General features: G+C 53.3%; 1 protein-coding gene across 1 annotated transcript in view; it reads right to left on the bottom strand.

The window, feature by feature from the left end:
* Positions 1-3,784, bottom strand: part of LOC112959128 (acidic mammalian chitinase-like) — a 5,606-nt gene extending 1,822 nt beyond the window's left edge. Inside the window, exons 1-7 of the mRNA XM_026053081.1 lie at positions 3,697-3,784; positions 3,143-3,172; positions 2,576-2,777; positions 2,144-2,200; positions 1,879-2,044; positions 1,612-1,736; positions 1,133-1,256 (exon numbers count right to left, since the gene is read on the bottom strand). Of these exons, the coding sequence (XP_025908866.1) occupies positions 1,133-1,256; positions 1,612-1,736; positions 1,879-2,044; positions 2,144-2,200; positions 2,576-2,777; positions 3,143-3,172; positions 3,697-3,721 (729 nt within the window). The 5' untranslated portion in view covers positions 3,722-3,784. The remainder of the gene's footprint in view (positions 1-1,132; positions 1,257-1,611; positions 1,737-1,878; positions 2,045-2,143; positions 2,201-2,575; positions 2,778-3,142; positions 3,173-3,696) is intronic.
* Between the last annotated feature and the right edge of the window lie 7,339 nt (positions 3,785-11,123).

Below are 11,123 nucleotides of genomic sequence, written 5' to 3'. Positions count from 1 at the left end.
ACTCACTTTCCAAGCTCAGCAATCTCGTAGCCAGACTGAATGTTGGAAAGTCCAGCAGCAACAGCAGCGGTGATGAGGAGCCTGGGCTTGTTGACTTGCTTAGCTTCCTGCTCAAAGGCTGCTAGAATTTCCTAAGAGATGCAAACAAAGAGGCCTCAACATGGACCCTCTGTGGTGGCCCTTGTCAGAACTTGGGGATCTGTTCTTGTAGAATAAGAGCTTGACTAGAAGCCTTCTTTTTTCAGCCTACCTTAACGAGAACAGTGAAGAGAGACTTGTCCTGTGGCAGGCTGCCCCTAGACCCTGGGTATTCCCAGTCAATGTCAAGCCCATCAAATTCATACTGGCGCAGGAATTTGATGACAGATTTGATGAAGGTCTGGCGGTTCTCAGGAGTGGAAACCATTGCCGAGAACCTAGGGAAGCAGAGAAGATCAGGATACAAATTTGTTTGATGGACTAGATGGTCTCTAGAGGTCCCTTCCAACCTCAAACATTCTGGGATTCTGTGACTGTGATTCTGTGATTCTGAGATGGTTTGAACTCACTTGGCTGTTCCAAAATTCCATCCTCCAATAGCCAGAAGAGTCTTCAGATTTCCATTCCTGCAAAGTGGAAGACAGGAAGATATCAGCACAACAAATAAAGGTCACCAGTTTCCAAATATACCAAGAGGTGCAGCCCTTCCAGTGCCAGCTTTGCTCTGTGGCCTGTGACCTCCTGCTCCAAAGCGCTGTGAGCCAGGGCAGGGCAGGCCGAGGCAGAGGCACCATCCCTATGGGACTGGCACTTGCAGYCTGGCCTGCCCTCAGCATCACGATATGCCTCTTTCCCTCAGCATCGCTGGCCCAGGGGATGGCACTGCCGGTGTGCAGAGAAAAGGAAGGGAGAGCAAGGAGTCCTGTTTACTCTGATACCTACTGGTTCTTCAAGCCATTGAAGGACTTGTAAAGGGTCACATCATTCCATTCAATGGTCGTGATCTCATTGTTGTTCATTCCAGCAAAGGCGTAGATGAGATGGTCGCAGAGGCAGGGGTCAATGTTGTCAGGCTTGAAGCTCCCCAGGCCAGGCCTGTACTGGGCCCAGTTGGTGAAGTAACATGACAGCACATAGGCCGAGCCTGCGGNACGACATTGAAGTAGATGTAGCTGCCGGTGTCAGCTGGGCCTTTGTACAGAGGGCTGTTCTCTCCGGTGTGTCCATCCCATGAACCATGGAAGTCGTAAGTCATCACATGGAAGTAGTCCAGGTATCTGTGGAGAACATTGTGCATCTGTGTCCTGGCTTGTTGATTTCCCCAGTACCACTTGTAACTTTAGTGCTGGCTGTTTGTCTTGTGGTGTCCTTGGTGGTACATCACTGTTCTTCAGGGAACTGAGAGATGCTTCATAATGGCTCAAGGAGACTAGATGAAAATCTGTTATGACCTTCCCCACAGTGTCCACTTCTCCACCGTTCAGGCAAAGTACCCATCATGCACTCGCATTATATAGAAGATGAGCGAGGCAACAAGAAAGGTGATGGGTTTCCATTGCTTTGTGGCACTTTGTGACTTGTTTTTGCAAAGGAACCGCGACTAAGACTTTGGTATATGAGTTTGCTACTCACTTTCCAAGCTCAGCAATCTGGTAGCCAGACTGGATGTTGGAAAGTCCAGCAGCAACGGCAGCAGTGATGAGGAGCCTGGGCTTGTTGACCTGTTGAGCTTCCTGCTCAAAGGCTGCCAGCATTTCCTAAGAGATACCAAGAAAGAGGCCTCAACATGGACCCCCTGTGCTGAGTCTTCCAGTCACAGAATGTGCAGAACAATGACTCGATCAGAAACTCTTTTTTTTTTATCCTTCTACTTTTTTTTTTTTTTTTTTTTCAGCCTACCTTTACAAGAACAGTGAAGAGACTCTTGTCCTGAGCTGGGCTGCCCCTAGACCCTGGGTATTCCCAGTCAATGTCAAGCCCATCAAATTCATACTGGCGCAGGAATTTGATGACRGACTTGATGAAGGTCTGGCGGTTCTCAGGAGTGGAAACCATTGCCGAGAACCTAGGGAAGCAGAGAAGAGTGGAGATTTGGTTGGTGCTCCTTTTCTCCTCTCGCTCCCTTGTCAGGTGCAGTTCTGCGCAGGAGACAGTCTGAACTTACTTGTCTGTTCCAAAATTCCATCCTCCGATGGAGAGGAGGGTCTTCAAATCTTTATTTCTGCAAAGAGGGGGACAGGAACTTGTCAACTCAACAAATAAGGGCTTGTGGTCACCGATTGTACCTAGAGGATATACGTAAAGTACAGTGGTCCTGCTTTGCTTAAAAGACTGCTGTATGCTTTGCTCTGTAACCTGTGATCTCCTGGTCCAAAATGCAGTGATTTGGGGCAGGGCAGATCGAAGCAGAGGCACCATCCCTAGGGGACTGGCACTTGYAGCCTGGCCTGCCCTCAGCATCACGATATGCCTCTTTCCCTTGGAATCCCTGGCCCGGGGGATGGCACTGCCGGTGTGCAGAGGGCAGGGGATGAGCAAAGGAGTGTGATCCGAAAGGGAAGGGAGGACAAGCAGTCCCGTTTCCTCTGACACCTACTGGTTCTTCAAGCCGTTGAAGGACTTGTAAAGGGTCACATCATTCCATTCAATGGTCGCGATCTCGTTGTTGTTCATTCCAGCAAAGGCATATAGAAGGTGAGTGCACAGGCAGGGGTCAATATTGTCAGGCATAAAGGCTCCCAGGCCAGGCCGGTACTGGGCCCAGTTGGTGAAGTAACATGACAGCACATAGGCCGAGCCTGCGGAGAAAGGGAGGGGGAGTGACAGGGACCTCGGCTGAGCTCAGCAGAAGCTCAGTCCTTAGGTGAAAGTATTGTAACAAGATCTGGCAAGACATAACTGGGAATGTTTCCTTGCAGGGAAAGGATTTCAGAGAAAGGAAGGTATAATCAGCCTTGCTACGGTGAACTGGTTCACAAAGGAGATTTTCACCCTTTAGTCATGGCCTGAGATGCATTGAAGATTCTTCTCTTCAGAGACAGCATCAGTACTTGCCAGGGTTCCTCTCCTCTCCTCTCCCCTCAGGCTGCTTCTAGATCATAAGTTTTCTCCCCTGCTGCATATGCGCCAGTGTTGTCGAGAGTTTGGGGGAGGAGGCACATACCTATGTGGGCGTTGAGCAGGAGCACCAGACCTTGAAAGGAAAAATATGTGTGGTTAGTGTGTGACCTGAGAAATGGTGTAAGGGCAGATGTTACCAAAGCCCCCTGCTTCACACTCTGCTCTGCACCCAGGGAACGTGCTGCTGTCAGCAGAGCCTTGTGCTCCTCCTGAGCAGGAGCGCTCTGAACCCAGCATGTCCTGCAGGTCAGGAGGTATCCCCTGTGTGTTCTGTGTGTCTCCTTCCAAGGGAAGTGGAGCTCGTGCTCCAAAAGGGCTGGTCATTCTGCTGGAATTGTTCTGACAGGGCTGAGCACTCGGGGGATGTGAGGAGCCCTGAGCATGGGTCAAAGAGCAGAAGCTCTCTGGTCCAYCCTCAGCTTTTCAGGCAATAGCAGCCCTCCTATCCCTGGGACCATTTCTGCTTCTCTGAGTGTCATTTTCCTGGTCCCAACATCAGAGCTCAGTGTAAGTCCTTGTATCTCACCCAAGATAACAGCAAATTATCTATCAGTACTCATGCTAAATGAGAGCATGATGCTCTCAAGCAGGACTTACCGGTGAGCACAATGAGCTTGGCCATCTCTGCCTGGGACTGATTTGGTGCAGCCTCTTTCCCAGTTTTATACTCCTCTCTTTTCTTCGAAGTCCTAAATCAAGCAAGGAGCACAAATAACATTTTGATATTTGTTAAAGATAAGCATTGAGGCATATGATAGCAATACAATGGGCGTTAACACCTGAGCTGGAGAAATGAGTATTATCAGGCTGCCCCTTCTAATGGTGCAGCTGATTAGAGGAAGAAGGAGATTAGATGACTTTTCCTTTTATAAGTTTTGTTTATGGTGACAGGTTTGTGTCAATACTGGCGATTGTCCAGTAATAGGTGGCTGAAGSGTTCAACCTTGCGTTGTCATTGTGACTGTCCCAGAGTGGTAGGCACTACTGTACAGAAGATGGTGGACAAGGGTCTTCTCAGCCTCACTAGGCCAAGCRAGGASTGAGCGGGGTTTAGACTCTCAGAAATGGCTTATCTGGGGAGCCCGGCTAACAAGGGACACTTGAGGGAAGAGTTTGCAGGCATCACGTTGTGAAAAGTGCAGCAGCACGAGCTTCTGCGGAGCAGTTCTCCCCTTTGGACTTGGGCCTGTATCCTGAGTGTGCCACAAAGCCCCTCAGGAGAAATTACRGAATCCCCTAAATCCTCCACAGGCCGTCAGTGGTGGTTCTTGGGATTTCTTTGGAGGGCCATGCTTGGTGTAGCTTGAAAGATTCATTTTAGTGCTTTCACAGGGCTGTTTTGTGTCCAAGTGTATCTGAAAGGAGTATGACTGTTTCAAAGGCAAAGGGTTGTGCAATTAGTGATGTTTTGGAGACRGAATATATTTTCTCCAGCCTTGTTTATTCTCCAGTCCGTGTGGAGACTTGAGTCTTTTCTTCTCTTCTAGTAGAACAGTTTCATTTTTTCTCTCCCATACCACTGTCTGCTGGGGCTCGTGCAAACAGAATCACAGAACGGTTAAAGTTGGAAGGGACCTCTAGAGATCCTCTAGTCCAACCTCCCTRCTCCAGCAGGGACACCCAGAGCMCAGGGCACCTGGTCTCATCCAGGTGGCTTTTGAAGACCTCCAGAGGAGACTGCACAACCTCCCTGGGCAGCCTGTGCCAGGGCTCTGTCGCCCTCACAGTGAAGAGGTTCTTCTTYGTATGGAGATGGAAGTYCCAATGTTTCAGCTTACACCGTTATCCCTTGTCCTATCACTGGCCACCACTGAGAAGAGTTTGGCCCCTTCCTCCCTACTTTCACCCTTCAGGTATTTATACGTATTAATCAGATCCCAGCTCATCTGTCCCGGTTCCTCTGCACTGAGACTGTTCTTAGGTTGTGTTCAGACGCTGTGAAGGTGAATTTCCAGGAGGTCACCTAGACTTGGTGGAATGGGGCTCTGGGAAAATCCCACAACGTTGCCCATATCACATGCTGGCAGCAGACCCGCTGACCTACAGATTAAAATGCTTTTGACTCATATTCCAGATTTTGTGTACGCAGTGGATGAGATATGGTGGATGATTAGCAAGACAGCCACATCCAAGGAGTATTTTTCCAGGGTGATAAGGTAACAGAGTGTACAAGATGAGGCTAAGCAGACTTTGGGGAATCCCACCCTCAGTGAGTTTTGGAACCCCTGGACTCCTTTCTGCAGAGTCCTGGAAAGAAYGAGATGCAGATTTTCCTGTTCTTCACAGCCAAGCAGGGTTCAGGTGTCCTTTTCCTTCTGCTCAGCTCCAGGATCATTCCTTGGGCTGCCCTATCTTGTCAGAGCTGAGGCAGTTTGTCCGGTTTGGGCACAGGACTTGCCCAGCCTCGCGTCCATGTGCTAGGAGATGTTTTTTGGCAAACTCTCCATGTGTTGTTTTCCAGGGAGATCTTATTTGTCTTGGCCTTGCGAGCCTCAGTGTGCATAAGTCCCTGCTTTGAAACGTGGCTTTGTTCTACCTGCCCTTGCTATGGAGATTAGTCAGGTCAGTGTGGGAGGTGATCCCGAGGAGGAAGGCCAAGGTCAGTGACCATTTGGGGTGCGTTTTGGATATGAGGATCTTTGCGTTTATCTGGATGCAGAGGCCCAGGAACTGGTGTCCTGGAGTAGCACGGCTGGAGCTGTTGGCCAGTGCGGGCCTTGGTGCTGATGCACGTGTTGCCAGTGCTGGTTTTCATGTTAGAGTTGCTGGGACAGTGGTAGAGAGAGGGGCTTTTTGGTTGCGTATTTGCATGATTTGGCTTTGGGTTTCATGGGAGTCAGGGCTGCTTATTGGCAATGCYGCGATGCTGCTGAGCTGGCCTAACCGAATTCTGGAATTATTGTTTGGATGTGACAGGCCTCTGTGTTTGCCAGTAGAGCTGGGGGGAGCTACGCGGCTGCTTTCAGTGTTGGATGGGATTTTCCTCAGCACAGGCAGTGCTTTGCCACCAATACGGCAGACAATCTGCCTTGCCCAGGAGAAGGCCCAACGTTAGAGCAGCAGAAACGGTGACTCCCACTAATTTGTCTCCATAGAGGCCTTTGAAATACTGCTGTGTTGTGAGAGGAGGAAGAGGAGGAATGGTTTGTGATTCAGTCCAGAGGCCGGCGCAAGGACACATTGAGCATTGGTGCAAGTCAGGCCATGGAGGAGAGGTTGGGGGATTTGGGGGCACTGCTCCGCCTGTGAGCTGCTGCTCAGCCGCCTCAACTGTCCATGTTACTGCAGCTGTCTCAAGGCTTGAGCAGCAGGGCAGCTGGACCTTTGAGGATGAGTATGTTTGGAATGTCTTGTGGAGAAGGGGAATGCTTGTTCCTCACTCTGTGCATAGATCCTGTGGGATCTATGCATATGCATGTGTGATGGCACTGTGAGGAGTCAGCGCTCNTTTTTTTTTTTCCTGTTTACATTGCATTAGTGCTCTGGTAGATTTGAGTCAGGCATCAGCTCAGCCCCTTGTGAACTGCCCTGGACTGGGTGAGCTCCCAGGACCTCCACGCACATGGCACTGGAGGGGCCCTATGTGCCCTTGTTGGCCTCCCCAAGCCTCCATGTGCAGTGAGGCTGGGGAGGCCTTATGGCCCTTCATTCGCCTTGCTGGGACCTCTGTGTAGATGGTGCCTGGGGGGGCCCTACAGGCTGTTGTGAGGCTCCCCGGGATTCAGTGCGCACGGGGCAGGGGGGCCCTACAGGTCTCTGTGCAGGGTGCCAGGACCTCTGTGCACATGTGGCCAAGGGGGCCTTAAGGGCCCTCGGGCATCCCCGCTGTGGACTCTGTGCACACTGAGGCCGAGGGGGCCCTATGGGCCTTCGTGCCACGTCCTGAAACCTCCCTGCGCATGGGGCCAGAGGTGCCCTATGGGCTGTTGTGGGGACCCTTGAGTACTCTGTGCACACATTGGCTGGGGGGGCCTATGGGCCCCTGAGTGGCCCCCCAGTGCCTCTGTGCGCACAGGAACAGGGAGACCTACAGGCCTTCATGTGACTCCTGGGGCCTCTGTACATACGGGCCCTATGGGCTTTCATGCGGCCTCCCGGTGCCTCAATATGCACTGGGCCCAGATCATCCTATGGCTCTTAGTATGGCTCCCTGGGCTCTTCGTGTGCAGTGGGAYGCAGGGGCCCTGTGGGCCTTCTGTTGGACCCCAGTGCCTCTTTGAACACAGGGACGGACATTTGGCCGTATGTCCACATGTATGGACAATTGTGCAGCCCACCTGGGTCTCCCTGCACACGGGGCTGTAGGTGCCTTATGGGACTTTATATGACCTACTGTGACCTCYTTGCACCCTGAGGCCAAGGGGGCCCTAAGGGCCTTCATGCAGCCTCCCGAAGTCTCCATGTGGGCCGGGCCTGGGGCAGCCTACAGTCCTTCATATGGCCCCATGGATCCTCTGTGTGCATGGTTCTGGAGGGACCTCTGTGTGTCCATGATCGGGAGTGCCCTACGGGACTTCATGTGGCCCCACAGGACTTCGTGCAGTCCCACGGGTCCTCTGTGTACACAGGGCCAGAGGACCCTATGGGCCTTTGTTCAGCCTGACATGGCCTCCTTGTGCTCCTGGATGGGATTTACCCTATGGGCCTCCATGCAGCCCCCTAGGGCCTCTATGAGCATGGGAGCGGGAGGACCCTATGGGCCTTTGTGTGGCCTTCCGGGGCCTTCATGCGCACGAGGCTGGGGGTCTCTACAGGCCTTTTCAGCACCCCCCCAGGGCCTCTGTATGCTTGGAGCCAGGGGTCCTCGGGAAGCCCTGGRGCCTCTATGTGCATGGGTCCATAGTGTCTTGTAGGCCTTTGTGCAACCTGGCAGGGCCTCTGAGCACACATGGCCGGGATTGCCCTTTGGGCCTCCATGCAGCCCCCCGRGGCCTCTGTGTTCACAAACCTGGAGGCAGCCCTACAGGCCTTTGTGCGACCGCCCTGGACCTCCATGCGCATGGGGATGGGGAGGCCCTACAGGCCTGCATGTTGTGTGACGGGGTGCACATGAGATTGGGGGTCCCTAAGGGCCTTTCTGCCCTCTGTGCACTCCAGGCTTTTGTCCAGACACCGGGAACTTCATGTGCATGGGGATGGAAGAGCCCTGTGGGCCTTCATGCAGTCTCCTTGGGCCTCTGTGCACACAAGGCCGGAGGGGCCGGAGGGGCCTTAAGGCAGCCGCCTGGTGCCTCTGGGTGCACGAAGATGGAAGTCATACGGGCTTTCATGCGGCCCCCCAGTCCCGTGCACACAGAAGCCCCCAAGGGGGCCACATGAAAGTCCTTTAGAGCCCCCCTATCCCTGTGTGCACATGAAGGCCCGTACGGACATCCTCTAACACATACATATGGAGGCTCTTGGAGGCCGCATGAAGGGCCGTAGGGGCCCCCCAGGCCTGTGTGCACAAAGGCCCCTTGGGGATGCACGAAGGCTTGTTGGGATCCTGSGGCATCGTGCAGACAGAGATCCCGAGGGGACACATAAAATTCCATAGGGCCTCCCCAKCCCTGTGTGCATGGAGGCCCAGGGGGCTGTCCTGAGGCCCTTAGTGCCCCCTTGGACTCGTTCARAGAAATAGGTTTCCAGGAAGCCCCCCACAGCCTCCGAAGGCACGGGGTGGTCCTCCTTGGGCCACTGCTGCGATGGATGATGGAGTCACCGTGTCCCTACCTTGGAGAAGAACCCAAAGTAGCTCAGGCAGCTACTAACAAAGAAGACCCTGGGGAGGYGGGTGCCACAGCTGGCTGTTTGGAGGAGTGAAGATGTGAGACGGGGGTTTAGCATTTCTATGACATGTGTGACAGCCCTGTTCTCAGTTCCCAGGCGTGGAGGCAGCCCCAGGCGCCCCAACTCTTCCTCTCGTTCTTGGATCCACTCTGCAGTCTTGGCAAATTTATTTGAAAACAACTGGGGAGCAGAACAAGCACCACTTCGCAGGGACACAGATGGTGCTGACATYGCAAGGAGGGAAAAAAAAAGACACTCATCACATGCCAGGGAATTTTCCGAGCTTGGACTCAGGCCAAGGATGCCGTCAGGACCGTGAACTCCAGGTCCCAGATAGAACAATTTAGATGCCCAGGTTATTAGTCATTTTGATGCACAGCCTGTTGGCAGATACCCATCTTTTTTCCCCCAAACACATGTTCTCCRAGACCTTCTGCCCCACTCGACACCATCCCCTGAGCTGATCCTGCCTTCTACTGAAACGGGGACCAGTGTGATGAGCTCCTGGGAGATTGSTTATCTCTGCAACTGGATTCTCCTGAGCTCCTTCCTCTAGTTTTTCTCCTGCACGTCCTTACACCAGCTTGGCCCCATGCTGCTAATTTGGGGTCACTCCTGGGCTATGCAAATACTGCGAACACTGCTTTCCTCTGCCCAGCATCACACCATGTTTTGGGCTTGGCAGAAGGGACCATGTGCCCCACATGGGGACAGGACCCCAAGGGCAGGACTCTCACCAGCAGCTGTCTGCAGTAGCTGATCTTCCGGCTGCTGCCCATGGTCAGGATGAAAGAGAAGGTTTCCCTACAAGCGGAGAAGAGGTCTGGTTTTGGGGCACTGCTGGGGGAAGGGGAATAGCCTTCAGGGGACGTTTCTCCTCCTTCTGGCCCTTGATCAGGTTCTTGTGCTGGAATGGAGTGATGCCCCAGGTCAGGGTGGCAGAAGGTCCCCTGCACCCTGGGGCACGTCTCGTGGCCCAAAGCCAGCCTGGCTCAAACAGAAGATAACATGGCCAAGCAGAACTCCTGCAATGGACTTCTCCAGGAAAGGGGTCACTCTTTGGGGCAACATGAGACCAGAGAAAACCAAGGGGAGGGATTTTTCTCTTGGGGTCAGTGGCCCTAGGCTGGAACAGCAGAGAAGAACCATTAGAGTGACCTCAGCCTAGGGGTGAGTTTGGATGTCCAGGCCATAGGGATAATTTTCTGTTCCTCTTCTCCCTGGCTCTGGGAATGATGAAGAAGCAACCTTCCTGTTTCCTCTTAACCTCAGAAGACGTATGTCCCAATCTCCAGTAAGTCGAAAACAGTCTACGGTTACTGCAAAGGTCCCCATGGCTTGTGGACAGCTCTCTACACATCCCATGACAAGATACCTTGGGGTATCTTGTACTTGGTAGGAGATCTTGGGTTCATAGCAGCCATCTGGAGGCTTCTACAGCGGCATCACCATGAGGTACTCAAAGAAGAACTGGCCGTCCGAGTAGAGTGCTGAGCTGCAGTCCCTGGCCTTCCGTGAGGACCCCTGCGAGGGTTTGTATTCAGCAGCTAGGGGCTCCTCTTTTCCCTCTGAAGCCAAAAGAAAGGAGTCCCACTGCCTGGGTGGCATGGGCCACCTCCGAGCCTTTCTTCACCGCAAGCGAGCGAAGGTACATGGGATCCCCAAGAGCAGCCTCTCTCTGGAGAGGACACCAGAGGTGTGRGAATGGCTTCTGAGTTGCTAAATGCATTTCCTSAGGTCAAAACCCCAGGGATCAAAGAGCCCAGGTCTTGCTCCAACGCCTCCAGAGGCTCCAGCAAAGTGAATCCAAGCCCTGCCAGATGCCCTCAGCCCTGGCAACTGCTGCTTGCAAATCAGGGACTCGGGAGCCTTCCCGGAGCTGCAGCTCCCAAAGCGATGCTGTTCCCAAGACCACATTGTATTTCTTGTTCTGCCAGTTGGGGAGAGCAGTCGGGATGTCTCAACTGCCACAACCCAAAAACAAGGGAGCTGAATGCAAAGGGCGGCTGTCAGACGTCACTGAGGATCCTGTGGGAACCACAGCGGGAACARAAACAATCTGCGGGCCTCCCTGTAGCCCTTCCCTCTCCCGGCAGCTGCCTGTGATTTTCTCCATCTGCAGTTSCCAGCTCCGCAGGCAAAGCCAGTCCTCCCAGAGAGCCACCTCGGCAGATCTGCTTTGGGGGCATCCATGACAGGGATGTATGGGGCCATGCAACGTCCTGCACTGGGTTGAGGTGGCACCAGTGGTCAGA

This window comes from Nothoprocta perdicaria, unplaced genomic scaffold, assembly GCF_003342845.1.
Source record: "Nothoprocta perdicaria isolate Ctin4 unplaced genomic scaffold, notPer1 scaffold_97, whole genome shotgun sequence".
Classification (NCBI taxonomy): domain Eukaryota; kingdom Metazoa; phylum Chordata; class Aves; order Tinamiformes; family Tinamidae; genus Nothoprocta; species Nothoprocta perdicaria.
This window is presented reverse-complemented; position numbering and strand designations above follow the sequence as displayed.